At 34.9% G+C, this 21,063-nt stretch overlaps 1 protein-coding gene across 4 annotated transcripts in view; it reads left to right on the plus strand.

Annotated features, from left to right (window-relative positions):
- Nucleotides 1-20,455, plus strand: part of LOC136042339 (F-box/LRR-repeat protein 14-like) — a 34,051-nt gene extending 13,596 nt beyond the window's left edge. For 3 of the 4 annotated variants that reach the window (XM_065727302.1, XM_065727301.1, XM_065727300.1), the window contains one exon: nucleotides 3,999-5,153. In XM_065727302.1, coding sequence (XP_065583374.1) covers nucleotides 3,999-4,703 — 705 coding nt within the window. In that variant the 3' untranslated portion in view covers nucleotides 4,704-5,153. Of the gene's footprint in view, nucleotides 1-3,998; nucleotides 5,191-7,327; nucleotides 7,435-8,765; nucleotides 8,922-20,122 lie in introns of those variants that run through there. The other variant, XM_065727303.1, reaches the window with a different exon arrangement.
- Nucleotides 20,456-21,063: the final 608 nt, after the last annotated feature.

The following is a 21,063-nucleotide window of genomic DNA, read 5'->3' on the forward strand; positions in this document are numbered from 1 at the left end:
ATTCTTATACTATTTCATATGTGGATTTACTCAAAAAATCCATTGACAAAGAATAAAATGAGTCTCGCAAAGCTTTGTGTACTTGCATTTGTACAAAGGGAATGCAAGGAAATGCAGGCTATTTTGAAATTGATAAGTTGAAATTAAAGATAGGGCAACACTTGGGCTTAAGAGAAATAAAAATGAATCCAAGCGATTTGTCTTACTATATCTATCAATATACCTTGGCTCATAGAAATACATGACGTGCCTATGTCAAAAACAAAAAACTTGTGTTGATGAAGTCATGCTGTATTATTTATTTTGAGTTAGGACTGGTTATAAAGTTCATTTAAGAGCCTCCATACCTGCCAAAAAAAACTAAATCTATAACTGAAAAAAAGGAAATTTAAATCTACAGAGAATCTTGGTAGAGAATTACTACAGAATATTAACTTGTAAGTTTTTCTCATGAGAATAAAGATCAAAGTTGAAACATACATTGCTGCCTTGCTTCATTTGTTACATATTTTTGAAGAACTTTTTCAAACAAAGCGGCTCTTGAATTTTTGTTTTGTATGTTTGTAGAAATCTGAAAATAAAGCACTATATTTAAAACTGAGCTTGCTTGAGTTTATTGGAGAATAAGATGGCATCTTAAAATCTATTGATATCATGGCTCGTCAATGATAGGCTATTAGTTTCAATTTCTTTAGGTTACCTAAGAATTTTTTCTGCTCCTAGTCCTGTTTTGTTGTCAGGTCAGAATTCGACAACCTTAGGAAAATATCGATTCAGTTTATTTGAAACATCTTTTCAAAAACTGGTTGTATAAACTGCTAAGCAGTAATTTTGTTCGTCGTAATTTTCAAATTTTCTTTTTACTTCCCTCTGAAAAACTAGGGAAAAAATTTTGTTTTTTCACGTTGAAACAAAAGCACAAAACTAGCCATTTTAAAAAGATCCTTTTCCCCCTTTTCGTTACTCTACAAAGTCTTGTATACCATAGTTAGTCTTAAAATGTTTGCCGTTTCAGATTCCCTGTTTGTTATATGCTTAATGATTAATGATTTATTGAAAAATTATAATGATAGAATGATTTATTAAAAAATAATAGGTTTACAGGGGAAAAATACCAAAGGAGGATTGTTCATTGGACTCTAAGGACATTCAACCCTGGAGACGACGATGGTTTCCGGTTTTTTCTTCCTACCTTACCTACTTAAGACAAAATTTCCGAAGTACTGGTACGTGTTTTGGGTTCCATGTGAGACATTGAGATGGTGTTATCCCATCATTACGTCAAATTTAAAAAATAAGATGTAATAAAATTTGTTTTCAAATAATCCCTTAAATAGCTATCAATTACATTCTAGTACCCCACGAGCAGTGACGAAAAAGAGGGCACACGAGTTCCCTCAGGAAAGTGATTTTCAATGTTGTTCAAGGTAGGGAACTGTAATTTACCTATATTGAGTTTTGCGCAATGGGAATTCTAGTGCTGTACTTTTCATTCCAATCCAAAGTTTTTGAGGGGTTTCAGGCTCTCAATATTCCTGTGAAGTTGTTTTCAAAATAACATTTTGCTGTTCAAAAATAATCCAAATAATAGCTATCACCTCTGAATCAGCTACAAATGAAAACTTTTTTTTGTAGTAAACCTACTGAAAAAGTTTTTTTTTAAATTAAGAGTGGTGAGGTAAATCCCCCCCCTACTATTTGAGACCACTAGCTTTAGAAGACTGCAGACTAAAAAATTAAACTCATTGGAAAGCTTCCACTTTTACGTAAAAATTGGTATGGAAAATATGTAAATAACAAGAAAATCACATAGGGTTCAAAAAATTAACTGTGGCCTATTCTGTTCTTGGAAAAAGTAAATAACTCAAGCAATTTTCTCAATTGTCATATTAACTTTGATTATATAGTTTTTTTTTTGTAGTAAACCTTCTAAAAAATATGTTTTTTGAAATTAAGAGGGATGGGATACATCCCCCCTAGTAATTGAGACCACTAGATCTAGAAGACTGCAGACTAAAAATCAAATTCATCGGAAAACTTCTCAGTTTTACGCTAAAATTGGTTTGGGAAATACGTAAATAACAAGAAAATTATTTAGGGTTCAAAATATTAACTGTGGCCTATTCTATACTTGGAAAAAGTAAATAATTCAAGCAATTTTCTCAATTGTCATATTGATTTTGATTTATATTCATTTTTTATAACCCCTATGTGTGCAACTCGTCTTAAAAGCCATAGCAAGTCATATAAGTTAATTTAAAAATTTTTTCTGCCAGAAAGAGGGTAAGAAGGAGTCCAACTCACAGAACAAAGTTTGAGGTTTACTTCAGACCGCAAACATTCAGGGTGTATCAATGAGAAAAAAAGAAGAAAGAAAACGTAATGATAGTTTTGATACAACCACCCTCTGAAAAATACAAATTCTTCTTAAAGTTTTAGCCTTCTTAGATCGTTTCGTGGCCAGAAATGTCAATATACCAAATTTGAGAAAAAAAAACAAAAAAAACAATTATGTAGCCGATTTTGAGGCTGGACCCCGACACTTGGCATGTTGCAGGCTTGCATATATTGATCCTTGTTGTAAGTAGTAATCTCCAAACAAATTACATTTGTTTGCTACTCTCTCCTTGGGAAAATGGAGGGCTTGTTAGGGAATACATATTTGGTTGAAGGTTCCCAATTATTTTTAATAAAAAGTTGCTTAGTTTGTGGCATCTTTATAGGTTTGTGCTAGGTTTTGTGTCACGTTTTGTTGGCGTTGAAGATTGTGATGGTGTTTTTCTTCTAACGTATTATTTTTTCTTCAGTTTATTTTTCGCTCGTTCTGATTTTCGTTGTTGCTTGTCTTCTAACAGCACAACTCTTAAGTTCTTCACTTCACTTTTAAAACGTTCCGATACTTACTTTCTCGCTGTCCCTTGTAATGATGGCTGCCACTTATCTTCTGATCTCATATTTCTTTTTTCTTGCTGTGGCAAATCTTTTTTGGCGCAATTTTCTTTGTTTTGCACTTTTACTTTTAATTCTTTCTACTCCTTGTTGTTGCATGTCTTGTAACCGTATATTTCTTTGTTCTTCACTTTTGTTTTTGACTTGCTGCAATTCTTGCTGACGCAAGTTCTTTGTTCTTCATTTACATTTATTATTACTTTATAGACATTTTTTCCATACTTTTTACCTTTTCTCCTCATAAATATGACGTTAATTTTACTGATTTTCTTCTCAATTATATGTATCTTGTGTTATTTTGCCTGAATCATAGACACTAAAAAAGATACAACCACTACAGAGGCAAATATACTCTTAAATTGTGCTCATAAATATGACATTACTTACGTTTTTTTTTCAAATGAAGGCTCTTAACGAATCTCCTCAAACTCGTGACTTTTATAGATCGTTTTCTTTCGCCAGTAAATCCAAGATTTGTCAATTTTTGCCAGAAACAGGGAGTTGTTTTTAAGAAACATACCTAAATATATATATATATATATATATATATATATATATATATATATATATATATATATATATATATATCCAATTATTGCTCGTTTAACGAGATAAGTTATATCGTGATATTTTGAATAATATCAGATATATGGTAATATTTTTGAATTCAAGAAGTTAAAAAGATAATTTTTTTTTAATGAATTTTGTTTTCAGAATAGTGCTAATTAAATTCTCGTTTTTATACGTGGGGGGACGTCAGTCCTGCTTGTCTTAGTTTCTGTTCATTTTAGTTTGACTCGGTTATTTACTGTAATTTCTTTTCGTTTTTGGCTTTATTTGGTATGGTAATTATTTGGTATGATATAACATCAGGTCAATCATTTTAGACTCAACTAGTCTAAAATAAATAGAAGAAAAATTGAGTTTTCTATGGTATTGCAAATTTTTGCCAACCGTGATTTGTTTGGACTGTTTTGAAACCAACTTACTCTGTTAGAAGTTTTACATCTTTAGTGTCCTATCTTGTCTAATTTTTTTTCTGTGTGCAGGAATTCGGTTTGGATACTACGGAAATAGAATGGGAACAAGTATTGGACTGTTGGAAGCTGTTTTCAGATCACGTAAATCATCTAAGGTTTTACAAGTGTAGAATAAATGAAAGACAAATTGAGAGTTTCCTCTGTTCCTGTACTTCCTTAGTGAGCCTAACTGTGGATTGTTGTGATTGTGCTCATGGTGACACGGATTCAGTTTGTGATTTATTAAACTTAGTAAGCGTAACTCATCTGGAAATTAAGGATGAGGGAAATATATACATATTTCCCAGGACATATAATAGTCCTTATTCCACTGATAAATCACTAATAAAATTAACCAATTTTATGCCAAAACTAATTCACCTTTCTTTGTCTATGAGGGACGATGATTACGTACCTGAATATGACCTGGTACGTCGACGGCTACCTAGACCCAAATACAACCTAGTACGACGTGTAGTTGAACCAAAATTTGCCACCATCGTTTCAATCAGTGTCGGTCAAAACTGTATAAACAGTGGTCAATTGATTTATTTGCTAAAAGTACCAGATTTGCGACTAACATCATTGAACCTATATCAGTATGGCCTTGTTGATGGTGCTGTAATCAACGCTATCGCTACTCACCAAACCGAAATAGTCCATTTATTTATAAAACTCAGTTGTTTTTTTTTACTGTACCTGTCAACTTGCTCTGTCGTAACCTGGAAAAATTAGAAACGTTCGATTTCTATGGTAGATTGTCCGATTCTTGTGTCTTTAATATTAATATACTTCAATTGCAGTCTTTAATATACTTCAAGGAACTTAGAACTCTTAAAATAAAAGGTTTTGATTTTGATTTTTATCTCCGCAATTTTCCTCAGCGAAAGCCTGCAATTTTAAAAAGATTGTTAGACAGACCATGGGATATACAGTTGACACATTTAGATCTAGAATTTAATTTTTTTTTATGACCTTTCCGAACCTGCTCTTAACATTGCCAAGATGTTCCTCCGATTTGTTGCCTCACGACTCCTAAAATTGAAATTTCTTCGTTTGTCGACGTGTCCTTTGGATGAAAACTTGTTTAGAGAAATAACTACTAATTTGGTCAATTTGGTTGTTCTTAAATTGGAAAAATGTCATTTAAGTGACGATTATTTAACCGGACTCAAAGATATGGAAATTGACGCCTCCACACCTCCGCTTCGCCATTTGAAAAGTATGTATATTCAATTTTTATTGTAGTTTAGCCAAAGTGTGTGCAAAATACCTTTTCTGTGTGAATAAGTGTACTTTTTCACATAGTCTGGACTTGGTTCGTTTTTGTGCTAAAAATGAAAAAAAAAACAAATTTTCTACTAAAAGAGAAAATATGAAAACTGAAAATGAACAGAAATTTGTATGTATTTGAGGGGGGTCGCCCCATCTTCAACACATCGCCCTTCACGCTAAAATTTAGATCACTTTATTAGTCACTTTACTGTTGAAACTGAGGTCTAACTCAGTCAGCCCTGCAGAGAGAGAGAGAGAAAAAAAAGATTAAAAAAAGACAAAAAAACAGCAATAAAGAGAGCCATACAAAAACAATTAAAGCTAAAAAAATCTGCAAATTATTTTTTTTTTACTGGAAAAATTGCCCAAAAACATGCAGAGTAAATTGTAATTTGAAAAATAAAGAGGGGCTGTTCTGCTTCAACACATGTACCACCCTCAAAATTTAAATATCTTTACAGTTAACTCAGCAATTTCTTATTTTCTTCAACAAATGTTTTCTTCCGACTTCTTTCCTCGCTCTTTTGCTAGTTTGAATTTTGTCCTAATTCTTTAAGAACAACTCCACAAAGACAAAGGTCACTCAATTAGTGCAATGAGAAGCTTCTTTGAAAGAACTAAAAATTTTAGCTTGAAGAGCCATGTGTTGAGGAGGGGGCAACCCCCTTCAAATACGTACAAATCTCTGTTCATTTTCAGCTTTGATTTCCCTTTTAGTAGAAAGTTTTTTGCTTTCTATTTTTGCCACAAAAACAAACAAAGTCCAGACTATGTGAAAAAGTACACTTATTCACACAGAAAAAACATACTATCGTTTTTCTGTGGATTTGGTACAAAAACAAGCAAACTTTTTGGCTAACCGATTGGGCAAAAAAAGGCTAAACCCTGATTACGTGCAAAAAGTATGTATGTCCGAGCGAAAAAATATTAAGCTAATTCTCAAATAAAAAAAGCCTGAGTCACAGCAAAAATGAGGTAAGCCCTGACTTGGAAGAAAAAACAACAACAAAAAAAATCCAAGGAGTGGTACCTCACAAAAACAGTTGAAAAAACAAGAACTGTCTTAACTTCGTATAAAAAACACAGCCAGTCAGAAATAATGGACTAAAAACCAAACTTTTGGTATGAATCCAAGCTATTACTCAAGGTAAAAACAACTTATATCCATTGTGAAGAGTTTCAATTACGCAGTGGAGTTCAGCATAGGCCTCACCGTAGAAAAAAGAATTAAAGCTTCAGTTCTGGCTCAGGCCAAAAAGGGGCTAATTCGAAGCTATAGACAGATTTGATGCCTTACGATTCACCCGGTAACTCACGGAGAAGTTAAGGCATAAATGTACAGCCTCTTATGCTTCTGATATGCTCACATTACCAACGCAAAGATACTCCATCCCTCCTCCATGATGGCTAATATTTAACTCTACACAAATGCTCATGATTTTATGAAACCTCAAATGAATAAACGTAGTAAATAAAGCATTCTAATAAATTTTTATATTAATTTTGTTAATTCTTAGGGTTTCTCTTTAGCAACGAGTGCGTCATCACGGGGCAATAATGTCTTGGAAACTAGAGAGCTCAATATTCAGTTCTTAAATATTTTTAAATTGACTTAGTGGCTAATAATTTCATCGAAAAAAAAAACAACTTATCACTCAATTCCGCCTTTGAACATTAAAAACTATTATTAAACAATCTTTTCTCCAATCTAACCTCTCAAGTCATTTAGAAATTGACACTCATAATAAAAAGTAGAGAAGGATAAACTTCTTAATTAGTATTATTAGTATAAGATGTTGTAGTATGGACAAGATATAAGGGTAAACCTGGCCCCCCAAATTTTTTTCTGACTCGTAAAAACACAATTTTTGGTGTGTTTTTTTTTTTTTTTTGTAGAATTAAAAAATTACTCTATTTTATTACTCGTTCTATTTATTCTAATTTACTCTATATGTTTTTAGGCAATTTTTCTAGTTAAAAAAAATAATTTACTGAAGTTTCTATAGCTTTAATTGTTTTTGTATGACTCTCTTTGTTGCTTCGTTTTTTGTCTTTTTTTAATCTATTTTTTGTTCTCTTTGCAGGGCTGACTGATTTAGACCTCAGTGACAACAAAGTGACTGACGTATGTTTGGAGTCAGCATTTACGTCCTGTTCTTTAAAGAAACTTTCTTTAAGATATTGCGATCAGGTTTGTAATTCTCTCTCTTTGCGTAGATACATAATGCATACATAGTGATTATTTATACTCTCAAAACATCCTAAAATTTATTATTCTGCTTAACATTCATCTAGACCACTCAAATCCTTAGTATAAGTTAAGTCTAGGAGAGTTCAACTTTTCCATTTAGTTTCCTGCTTCTCCATAGCTTTTGCTCTGTTCTTAAGGATAAAATTCATCAAAATTATCTATATAAACGGGGATAGAACGCATCGCTGCTCAGCTCCTGTTCAACTCAAACCCAGTTCTCTACATTAACCTTTGTAATTTTATTTTTGGACATATCACTTATCAGTTTTGCACTTATTTAATGTTCATATTTGGTACACCATACAGGGATATAACCATCTTTAAAGATCTTCTGCTGGCTGAATCAAACGTTTGCTCGTATTATAAAAAAACTGAGGACTAAAGAGGTTTGATAACACAGACAGTTCTCAGTCATTAATATAATACTGACATTTGGCCGACCCATCCCTTCCTCTTTCCTCCAAAAAGACGCTGTTTTTCTTTCAAAGCTTTATCACAGGATTTTTAGTCCCAATAGCATCATTATTCTAAGCAATTTACTTGCGATAGATCTTTACCTGGCTATTCATCTTTCCTATACAGGGGTCTATTTGGAGTTTTTGAAATTGCTATGTACCTTCCTGTTTTCAAAAAAATACTTTTTACTATGTTCAGCAATTTAAATGTAGCTTCGAAACCACCATATTCAAAAGACTCATTTACCAGATTAACAGTGCCTGAGGCATTATTGTTTTTATTCTTTAAGTAATGTCTTTAATCCTTCTTCACAAAATAATTCTCCTTTCACGTCCATTGTGTCAAAACCTTTTGCAAGATGTGCTGTTCAGACAAATAGCAAAAGATTGAAAAAGGCATAAAAAAAGGAACTTGATCACTATATACTTTAATGTATAGAATTTATTTATCAGATTTTATAATGATAAATTATGATAAAATATCATCTTTTGAACTGTTTATTGTTTTCTGTCGGCCTTTAGCCCTCAGGTATAAAATAAATTCCAAACCTTTGAAATAGAAATATGGATGCAGTTTAGTTCAAAATATATGGATATATGAGTTATATTGAAATTGTATTAGATATGTACATAGTATATGAGTTTTCTTCAAAGTACATAGGGCATTAATACCCTATATTTTACTGTGTAAAGAACAATTACCTTTTTAATCTACTATTACACGTACTTTTCATTTTTTGTAATTTACTTTGGACCAGTTTTAGATGTAAATTCATTTATGGTGTTCGAATTTTTCAAATTTTATTCTAATTCTAGGTTACTGACTCTGGTCTTGTGAACCTTGCAGCTCAACCAGAATCATTCAAGCGATCTATAGAAGAATTGGATTTGAGTTTTTGCTCCAGAATTACTGACTTCGGTTTGTCTAAACTCCTTCCGGAATTAAAAAGACTACGTGTCCTCAATTTGAAGGTAATTTTTAGTTCGTTGTTCCCACTTTTCAGGTTTTTTTTCAATAGATTGTATCTTCGACATTGCTGATGTGTAATTTTATATGTAGCCTTTACTTATTTAAGACCTTTGTTTATTTACTTTTTATAAACTTTATTTAGTTAAAGAGAACACAGACAGAGTACCAAATAGAGAAAAAGACTTAAAAAGGGGAATAACAAAAAAAGACATCATAACGTTTGTCAAACCATTGGTGAAGATCACATATTAAACTCTGAACAATTGTTACATACATAACACTTTAAACATCACTGCATAAGAAGGGTTTGCCACAGATGAAACTGACTTTATGGAACTGTCATACTGTTTAGCAAGGATTATTTTGTGGAAACTTTTTTTTTTTATTTTGAACAATTGAGGCTTAAGACAGACAGCGCTTTCTTTCAAGATGGGAAATAAGAAGCAAATAGGTTTGTTTTAGTCATCGTCTAATGGAAAGACCAAGGAAGAAACGGCCCAGGTGGACCAACGAAGTGGGACCCGAATTGTTCCATTTTAAAGGAAGAAGCTCAGATTTTTCACAGTTAATCCATAAAACTGAAATGGAATATATGTCTTTTTCAACTTCACTGTCTTTATTGAGTAACTGATCAGTCTCTCATTTAGCTTGAAAACTCTAATACTTCTTTAATTCATAGATGGCGCACCATGTCTAACTTTCCAATTAAATATTGGATGTGAGAGTAGTGAAGATGTAGACGTTGCAGTGTCCCACTTTAGTTCTCAAATCATACAGATTGAAATCCTTGCAGGAATTTTTCTCGTAATGAAATAAATAGGAAGTGCATTTTTGTTTTAAGATTAATCATATCTTTATTTGAGTGATGCTCCCCGTATGCATCTTTCAATAGTTTCTCAGTATTATTCAGCTACTAAAGAAAAAATTCTTAAATATAAATATTAGCCCGATATCATGTATTTTACAGTAAAAAATCTTGAAAAGCTTTATGAATATTCCTGATTTGAATAATAGAAAAGTAATAGCAATTATAGACAAATAGAAACTATTTTTAAAATACTTTCTCCACGAGAGAAGTTTTTCAAATACAAGTAAAAAGTTACAATTAACAAATAGCATTAATTATTCCTTTCTCAAATATTGCCTTTAATAGTTTTATGAGGGTCTAAACCCATTCTTTGTGTTAACTCCATAGAAATTAAACATCTGTATACGTTTTAACATACTGAAAAAAAACGAACTCAATCATTAATGAAATAGATCTGTATGTGAAGTGAGGCAATTTTAGGTCTTAGTGGGCGCCAAGTTTGAAAATGCAGAACGAGTGTGAAAAGTCCGTAGAAAATGAGCGGAAAACCTACACCATCATGGAGCTCTAAAAGATTTAACTTTCCCGATTAATGTAGCAATAGACAAACACTGCCAGTAAATTGCATATAACTTGGTGAAAAATACTACTAAAATTTCTTAGGAATAAAACCCTAATATGTTAGCTAATAGAAATTGAAAAGGATTGTATATCACGTTGTCTCTAATTTTAACCTTGCTTCGAATGTTGCAGTGGATTCTGAGCAAACATTCAGCAATCACCTCAGCATCTCATTGTGTTGCGAGAACAACATTTTTTTTTTTTTTTTTTTTTTTTTTTATTTTTTTTTTTTTTTTTTTTTTGCCGCCGATCTCAGCTTATTCCCGGAACTGGTAAGGGTCTAACCCGTGCGGTTTTTGCGGAAAGTGTGGACCTCAGGCCGGATTGATGAATATGACATTACAGCTTAGAAATCTCCGCAGAACTCTTGCCTGGGGCCAAAAAGGAGGGTTTTTGCTTGTCCACGAGCCAGAGCCTATGGTGTACAAGGTATAGTGGAATTATACGGCCTATATCAGATAGGAGTATCTGAAGCTGTGCAGCCGAGCTTTCGTTTCATCAAATCATGTTTCTGCTTTTAAGTGGAAAGCTCCGTTCTAGCAGGCAAGCAGGCAGGCACCACTTTCAAATTGAAGATGGACTAAAATCTATAAGTGTTAAATATATGTGGCAGTTACCCAGACCCACAGCCAATATATCTTCTTTGAGTGATAAATAGAAAATTTACAGAAACAAAAATATGGCATTTTCCCACGGGTCCGAAAGTGCTGCCATCTATTATTTCTACCCATTTCTGTTTGTGATCTCAGCTGAGTTTATCATTTAGTTTTTCGGACTTGGGATTGCGGTAGAGAAGTGGTATCAGATGTGCCTAATAAACTTTAAAAGTTTTCTCATTGCTAAAGAAATTAGAGTTTATCCTTTGCTCTTTTCTAAATGGTAGAAAGTTGGCCTACAGCAAAAAAAAAAAAAAACAACTTTTGAACTAAGACAGATAGAATTTTTTTTCGATGGCAATCGATAGCTCTTGATGAGGTGATCAAAGTATATAACATCCATTTTTTGGTACAAAAATTCCTTCATGAGGTATACCCGTTTGAAAGTTTCAAGGGGTTGGCAACTTCAGTAGTAAGGTACACACTGAAACGAAATCTAGGCCGATACAAATTGTGAGACATATAGAGGACTTGTAAGCAACAGTCGGCTGTTAGGTAATAATCACCTTCGGCAATGAGGGGCTAGCAACTTTTGTTAGTTGTTGTATTCATTATTTGTTTCCATATTTGATGGTAAAACAAATTTGATTCCAGTGGTAAAACATGTAGGGGACTTGTAAGTAATAATCTGCTGTTAGGCTACAGTCAACTTCAGCGATGAGGGGTTTATAACTATGTTAGCTGGTGTACCCATTTATTTGTTTTCGGTGAACTTGATGCCTATCACGGGAGAGAGACTTATAAGTAAGAATCGGTTCACTTTGGGCGGGAAATGGCTGTTTGCTCATGATCATCTTCGGCAATGAGGGGTTTGCCACTTTTGCTAGTTGGTGTACCTATTATTTGTTTCCGGTGTATTTGATGGTAAAACCAATTTGATTCCAGTGGTAAGACATGTAGGGGACTTGTAAGTAATAATCGGCTGTTGGGCTACAATCATCTTCAGCGATGAGGGGTTTACAACTTTTGCTAGTTGGTGTACCCATTTATTTGTTTCCGGTGAACTTGATGTCTATCACGTGAGAGGGACTTGTAAGAATCTGTTCACTTTGGGCTAGAAATTTGTGTAAATTGGTGTAAATTGGATTCGATCTCTTTAAATCTGACAGAATTAAGTGTTTACGCAACGGGTACAAACGATAACGTAAAACAATGAGGTGGTTTCGTAATAATTAGTGTCACCTATGGTATTTTAATCCTGAAAAGTTAGGGATAGCTTTATAATACCAACTAGATTATATAAGATAGTGTTCCGAGTTTTCATCCGTCACGATGTCTACGATTGAAAAGGATGAACTTCAACTGGCTGCAAAGTCAATTTAGTCCCATCTTTCGATATTATTTTGTTGTTGTTTTTTCAACGCTGAGGAATAGCCTTTGATCAAGTGATTACTGATCGATAGCGAAGAAACAAAACCAAAGTAACACTTTAGTCGGCGAAGCTGGACAAAGGTTGCCGCCACACTTCACGTTGCCTGGGCGACGTAAGTCTAATTTAAATTAGTTATTTGCCTAATACTAAGACAAATGCCCCGCGGTATTGCTATTAGACATAGTGGTAAAAGGTTGGTAAGATTCTCTATCAAGGTTGCCTAGATGATATACTGATAAAAAGATGAAAAGTAAACTACTGTTTCAGCTTATACTTCATGAGTTAAACGATAGCATTAGTCTTGATGTGTATGCTGCTGAAATTGTTCATGCTATGAAGCATGGGGAGGAAGCCTCTCCCTGTAGCTAAAGTAAAAAGAAGTACCCTTAAGTTCGGTTGAAGTCATGTTCCCAGCTAAAGGGCAGCTAAAAGACGTTCAAAAATATGGTATCTCATTTGGTGTGACTGTGATAAACCAAGATCTGGCATGCTTTTTCAGCTTTTTTGAAAGACAAAAAGGAATATACCAAGTGTTTCAGTGACCATAAACCCAGGGAAGCTGAACGTGCCTCAGCACGTTCCTCGTATTTTTTGCCAGAAGACAAATCACGGGTGCGTGTTTATTTATTTTTTTTTCTACACTGGTAATTCATATAATGAATTATTCAACATGACTTGCATGTTGTGTAAGTGCACCATCTTTTCCCCCAGACACAGCCGACCACCCTCCACCGCTATTGGAGTTTCTGATTATGACACAAACACTACACCAAAGTTCCTCTTGTTCTTGGTGACGGCTCACCACAGCCAGGGAAACCGGGCAAGAAGCTCAATGTTAAGTCGACGAGTATTTTCATCCCCCTTTCGTCTTTGTATTGAAGTCGGAACTTCTGCTTGGTTCTTTGGCTTCCATCTTTTCTTAAGAAACAAGAGCTAAGAGCTCATATGGCACTTGTGACGAGGCAATAAGAGCTAAGAGCCAAGAGCTCATATGGCATGAGCTCTAACAAAATTCTAAGAATCAAGAGATTGATTTAAAAGGAAAATCAGAGCCTTAATGACGGTCAGGATTTAAAATAAGAGCTTTGAGTCACGATGTCCTTCTAAATATCAAAATTCATTAAGATCCGATCACCCACTCCTAAGCTATAAATACCTAATTTTTTCTAATTTTTATTCTCCTTTTAGCCCACCAGATGGTCGAATCTTGAAAAACGACCTTATCAAGTCAATTTGTACAGGTCCCTGACACGCCTACCAATTTTCATTGTCCTAGCACGCCCAGAAGCACCAAACTCGCCAAATCACTGAACCCGTCCCCTCAACTCCCCCAAAGTTAGCGAATCCAGCACGGTTACGTCAATCACGTATCAAGGACATTTGCTTATTCTATCCACCAAGCTTCATCCCGATTCCTCCACTCCAAGCGTTTTCCAAGATTTCCCCCTCCAACTCCCCCCCCCAATGTCAACAGATCTGGCCGGGATTTGAAATAAGAGCTCTGAAACATGAATTCCTTCTAAATATCAAATTTTAATTAAGATCCAGTCACCCGTTCTTAAGTTAAAAATACTTCAATTTTTTCAATTTTTCCAAATGAACACCCCCCAGCTCCTCCAAAGAGAACGGATCCGTTCCAATTATGTCAATCACGTATCTAGAACCTGTGCTTATTCTTCCCAACAAGTTTCATCCCGATCTCTCCACTCTCAGCGTTTTTCAAGATTTCTGTTTCCCTCCTCCAATCCCCTATGTCCCCGTGTCAAATTCGAGTCGAAAATGGAACATCTGACACATAAGATCCTTCTATATATATTAAGTTTCATTAACATCCGATCACCTATTCCTAAGATAAAAATACCCCAATTTTCACGTTTTCCAAGAATTCCAGTTTCCTCTTCCAACTCCCCCCAATGTCACAGGATATTGTCGGAATTTAAAATTCGAGCATTAAAGCACAATATCCTATTAAATATCAAATTTCGTTAAGATCTGGTCACCTTTTCGTAAGTTACAAATACCTCATTTTTCCGAATTAATCCCCCCCCCCCCGACTCCACCAAAGAGAGCAGATCCAGTCTGGTTATTTCAGTCGCATATCTTAGATAGATTTTTATTCTTCCCATCCAGTTTCATCCTGATCTCTCCGCTTTAGGTATTTTCTAAGATTTCCGGCCCCCCCCCCCCCAATGACGCTGGATCCGGTTGAGATTTGAAATAAGAGATCTAAGTTACGAGCTTCTTCTAAATATGAAGTTTCATGAAGCTCCGATCACTCCTTTGTAAGTTAAAAATATGTCATTTTTCGAATTTTTCAGAATTAACCCCCCCCCCAATAGGGCGGATCCGTTCCAATTATGTCAGTCACGTATCTAAGACTTCGGGAAAACGACTATTTCTAATTTGATCTGGTCCGGTCCCTGATAAGCCTGCCGAATTTCATCATCCTAGCTTTCCTGGAAGTGCCTAAAGTAGCAAAACCGGGACCGACAGACAGACAGACCGACAGAATTTGCGATTGCAATATGTCACTTGGTTAATACCAAGTGCCATAAAAATGTAATTTTTCCAGGCGTTAGTTGGTTTGTTTCCTTTAGTATCACTGCGAAAGCGAGTCAGAGGAGGGCGTGATGCCGGTGTCAAGCGAAGAGGATGTACTCCCACATGGGTGTGTCGTCTCCATCTGCTGCATCTTGGTTCTTGTATCATCTCTCGATCCTTCTGGTAGCTGATCAGAATGTTTGACTTCAATATATTTGTCGGAATCGTGGGAAAAAGGCGGCGGTGACAGTTCGTTATCCTTGGCGAAGTTGGTAGGCTGTGTCTCTGTAATCGAATTTGTGTGAGAACTAGAGGCAACGGGTAATGGCAAACTTAAAGTTATTGTCAGAGTCTTTGAATTTGAATGAGCATCCTGAACTGAGGGAAAGGACAGACTCGTGATCTGAAAGAAATTTTGTTTCGTTTTTTTCTTGTTAAAGAAAACCCTTTAAAAATCCTAGTGAAGGTAGGTGACTCAAAATAATTGGTATTTTTCTCAACTCTCGTCGACCGTAAATCCATAGTGTCTTGGCAAATTTGTTTGTCTGAGTTAGCTTTTTTTCTAAACAAATTTATATGGTTTCATTAATTCTGTCTGATCAGTATATTGACCTCCAGTGCTCAATCAAGTACTAAATTATCAATTCTGAGTATTCATTTCCTTACTACCAGTTAAGTCATTTTTTTTTTCTTTGTAGAATTCCCCGTTAAGCAGTAAAAAATAAGAAAAATATTCTCAAAAATGCGACTAAGCAGTGAGTGAGCATTTTCTTATGATGATGTTGTTCCCTTCAGAAATGGATGGTCTTGGATGTTCCAAGAAAACAATATAAGTTGTTTTGCCGAAACACGGTCAAAATGCTGTTTTTACACGTGTATTAATAATTTCCATCTTAACTCATTAGCACCTAGCGGAACACCTTACTTTAAATTTTTTATGACTCAGAATCAGAGAAGTTCTTAAATTTTTTCGGACCTGGATTTAGTTTAATTTCGTTCTCTGGAGTTTTTTTTTAACGTAAGTAAAAGTATGTTTTCGAAAGCTCTTGGGTTCTAATGGAGTACCAAGGAATGCAAGTGGTTGAAACCTCTTGTTTCAGCGTTTTATTCTTCTATAATCACCCCTCTTCGAATCTATAAATAATTTCACCAAAAAGTCTGCAAATAGAGGATGCAGTTTCAGTTAACCAAAAGTGCTCCCAACCGGGAACGTTGGGTTAATAATAATAAAAATATGGGGGTAATATCGGGGTAGTCATTGACGAAAAAGAGGGAGACAAGGGCAATAAAAAAAATATGAACAGTCTCCCAAGTTGTCTTGTAGGGACGATAGAGCTTGAGATAATTGATCCTTGTGAATCAGCTAGTTTACGTCGACCTTATCGATCTGGATAGTTTCAACTTTCAAATTATGTTCAGATGAAACAGACGACGTTCCACTAGGACTTCGTCCTAGGAAGATGGTATTCTACCCTGTATCTTATTACAGTCAGGAAACTCAATAAGATAGATCTCACTCGGCAAACTTAAATATCCAACACATTTCCCAAAACCCCATTTATAATGTGTCTCCTCTCCCGAGACCCATCCTCATACCCCTATAAATAATTCACGGAAACCGTACCCTAAATCGACGTGCTTTTAAGAAAGAGAATCGAAAAAATCTGCCAAAATAACTAAAAAAGAAAACGCAATCTGAAGATGAAGATCTGCCCTCAGAATCAGTACTAGCAAGCGAGTTGATTAGCGAGCGAGAATTATATGAATAATTTTCCCCGAAAAAGAGGTTTTTCTTATAATTTTATAACGAAATGATTCGTAAACTGATCGTGCGGGTAGTTTCATGTCTAAATCTCTAACAGATCAAGAGCAAAATCTTGGGCGAGGGAGCCATTGTACCAAGGGCGCCAATGTGACTCGAGGTGGGCACTAAGTTGACAAGTTTATTTTAAAAAAGATTGAAAAAAGGAAAAAAGAACAGAATAAGAGTGCCAGAAATTTCTTGTGGGAGGGTCGCCCCCTCAGACCCCGTGGTTCTGTCCTTGGCCTAAATTGCTTTTAACTGTTTCATTCATCTAATTTCAACCAAATTAGCAATGTAATTAAAATAAATAGATGGATAGATTTATTCATACGAAAGCCCTATTTGGCCGTTCAATTAGTCACAAAACCAAATTTAAGGATTTATTTGAGGGCGGAGGGGGTTTATTATTAAAAATGTGGAATTCTGTATTTTTTGCCAGAAGACAATTCACGGGTGCGTGTTTATTTGTTTGTTTTTTGTTGTTTTTTTTTTTCTTTTCCCCAGGGGTCATTGTATCGACCAAGTGGTCTTAGAATTTCGCAAGAGGGCTCATTCTAACGGAAATGAAAAGTTCTAGTGCCCTTTTTAAGTGACCAAAAAAATTAAGAGGGCACCTAGGCCCCCTCCCACGCTCATACTTTCTCCAAAGTCAACAGATCAAAATTTTGAGATAGCCATTTTGTTCTGCATAGTCAAAAACCATAATAACTATGTCTTTGGGAATGACTTACTCCCCCACAGTCCTTGGGGAAGGGGCTGCAAGTTACAAACTTGGACCAGTGTTTACATATAATAATGGTTATTGGCAAGTGTACAGTCGTTTTCAGGGGATTTGTTGTTTGTTTTGGGGGTGGGGTTGAGGGGAGGGGGCTATGTGGGAGGCCTTATGGGGGGGGCTTTATGCTCTTTAGCATAAAGAGCGAGGTATTTAGGAGGAGATAAATACCTCGCTCTTTATGCTATAGTATTTTTAGTAATTTCAACTATTTATTCTACGGCCTTTCTGATTTGGGGGTCATTCTTAAAGAATTGGGACGAAACTTACGATTTAGTGTAAAGAACGAGGTATTAACGAGGGTACCAACCCCCTCATATACATAATAAAAATTAAAGAATATAAAAGTTTGTTACGTAAGTAATTCTTAAGTTACGTATTTTTTACTAATAAAAAAAATTCGTTAAAAATTAAAATTTATAGTTGCCTTTTTATGTAACCGAAAAATTGCATGGCAACTAGGCCTCCTTTCCCATCCCTTATTTCTCAAAATCGTCTGATCAAAACTAAGAGAAAGCCATTTAGCCAAAAAAGGAATTAATATACAAATTTCATTTTAATAATTTATGTGTGGAGAACCAAAATCAAACATACATTAATGCAAAAACGTTCAGAAACTACATAAAAAAACTAGTTTTTTAAACTGAAAGTAAGGAGTTACATTAAAACTTAAAACGAACAGAAATTACTCCGTATATGAAATGGGTTATCCCCTCCGGGATCCCTCGCTCTTTACGCTAAACTTTGACTCTTTGCCACAATTCTGCTTTTTAAAACAATTAAAAGCTTTAGCGTAAAGAGCGAGGGATTGCGGAGGGGACAACCCATTTCATTATACGGAGTAATTTCTGTTCGTTTTAAGCTTTAATGTCGCTCCTTACTTTCAGTTTAAAAAACTAGCTTTGTTATGTAATTCAATCTAATGTCAAATTGTGAATTGACAAGGAACTATAACTTCCGGTGTTACCGAACGTTTATCTGGTAACACGAAGAAAAACTGATTCATCAAAACAGGAGTATCTATGCACGTAAAATAGGGGAAGCTAGCAGCAATCAAAAGATTTTTATGCCAATATTGCAGATGTATACTGAACCGGCTGAACATAAATAATTTTTGTTCGTTTTAAGTTTTAACTTTGCTCTTTACGTTCATAGGAAAGCTGAGTTTTTTTTGTTGTTGATTCGGTAAATAAGCTACGAATAATTGACCAAATTGACAAGTTTACTACAAAAAATTGTAAAAAAAAGAAGAAAAAGAACGGAATTGGATTGAGGATTGAGGAAAAATCTTGGGAGTCCAGGCCCCCTCCTGACCCCCTGGAAGCATCCTTGGTATATGTCCCGGAGCATAAACTTAAAAACCCTTGCCCCTGAGCCCTGGGGGATTTTGGTCAACCTTGGAGGCACTGCTATATGTCCTCTGAACTTACTTTCGATGGCCATCTCGAAGTATTCATCAGATGTGTTTATATAAAAGAGGAATTCGGGGAAGGGGATGTTGGTTGCCTTCTATCAATTTTGGCTCTTATAAAGGGAACCAGAATCTTTAATTTCTAATCAGACGAGCCTCTTCTACAGTTTATGCGACCCCCCTTTCCACAAAAATCTTATATGCCCTGGGGCATGACTTACAACTCTTTCCCCCATGCTCCGGAGTTTTCAATCAACCACGAAGGCCTTGTTATATGATCTTTGTACTATTTTGAATATAATGGCTATCTCAAAATTTCTGTTTGATACATTTTGGGAAAAGAGGACCGGGGGGGCACTAGTTAGCCTCCGACTCTTAACTTTCAAAAAGGGCTTTAGATCTTATTATTTCCAATCGAGCTAGTCCCCTTACCTCTTCCACAAAAATTATGTATGTTAACAATGGCCAACTAGCATTACTTAATGCCCCTGCCCCTGAGGGCTTTGGGGGGGGGAGAAAGTTGCCTTCCCCAAAGACTTAATTCCCAAAGTGCCAAAAACCTTTCAACCATGTTGAACAAAATGGCGATCTCAAAATTTAGTTTCGTATATGTTTGGGGAAATGGTGATCGTGAGGGTGGGGGGGCTTATTACCCTCAAATCACTTTCACTTTAAAAGAGGGCACAAGAAGTTTCAATTTCCAATCGAATGAGCGCCTTTCGAAGATTATGTGACAATCCCTTCTCTATGCTGTGCCTTCGTCAGAAGAAAAGATTACATTGTCCTAGTACGTTCTTTACTTAGGCAGCGCACTTGCTCTGCTATAGTTTTCGCTAATATTGAATTACTAATGGAAATAGTCAAATAACAATAGACGTGTCTTCAAAAGCATTGAAAAACGGAAAAACAAAGTTTTGAATATTAATTGTCAATTAAAAAGAGTAAATGAATGCGCTATAAAATTAATAACGGATACTTCATATTCCTGTTGTTAATTTTTTTTTTACATTTTATTTTACAATTTAATTGTTTTCCATTTTCCACGAAGAAAAGAAGAGATAAAAAAAAGATGAATATGAACGCCTAAAGAAATAATTTTTTTTAGGTGAAAGCATTGAGAAGCATTTTAAATTAATGTTGATTTTGTTTTGATTGCCCTAGAATTCATGTCTCTTTTTTGAAATCATGAGCTTTATTTTCTCTCCTTCTTTCCAGGGTTGTCGTAAAGTGACTAGCAAAACGCTCGAAACTGTGAAGTCATATTGTCCAAAGCTTCGGTACCTAGATTCTTATATCATTTTGTCAGATAAACCCAATTTATTGGATACTCTGCCGTTATTGAAATTCATTTAGTAACTTTAATTCGATTATTACAGTGACGATTCTTACGATTCCTATGGTAATTCCTCAGTCTACGATTCCTAAGATTACTGCCATATTTATTACTCTGTCGATGAAGATTACTTCAATATTTTTTTCTCGTGATTTTTTACTGTGCTGTCAGTATGATATTTCATTATTTTGATAATAAAAGTTGTTCTACTACTACTAATCAATAACCTGTATTATTTGTACTATATTCGTTGTAACTTTAGCAGTGAAGGTAGCTTTTAGTTTAACGGTGTTTCAAGCTGAGACCTTCTTATTTGATTAAATAAAAAAAAACAAGTTTTTTTAACTGAAAGCAAGGAGCGACATTAAAACTTAAAACGCACAGAAATTACTTCGTATATGAAAGAGGCTGCTTCCTCATCAACGCCCCGTTCTTTACGCTAAAGTTTGACTCTTTCTCTCAATTCTTCTTTTTAAAACAGTAAAAAACTTTAGCGTAAAGAGCGGGGCGTTGATGAGAAAGCAACCTCTTTCATATACGAAGTAATTTCTGTGCGTTTTAAGTTTTAATGTCGCTCCTTACTTTCAGTTAAAAAAACTTGTTTTTTTATTTAATTTCTGAACGTTTTTGAATCAATGCATGTTTTGATTTTGGCTCTCCGCAGAGGAATAATCAAAACGAAATTTGTATATTTTTTTTTTTGGCTCAATGGCTTTCTCATAATTTTGATCGAATGATTTTGAGAAAAAAAGAGCGGGGGACGAAGCCTAGTTGCCCCCCGATTTTTTGGTTAATTAAAAAGGCAACTAGAACTTTTAATTTT

This window comes from Artemia franciscana, unplaced genomic scaffold (assembly GCF_032884065.1).
Source record: "Artemia franciscana unplaced genomic scaffold, ASM3288406v1 Scaffold_1124, whole genome shotgun sequence".
Taxonomy (NCBI): Eukaryota; Metazoa; Arthropoda; class Branchiopoda; order Anostraca; family Artemiidae; genus Artemia; species Artemia franciscana.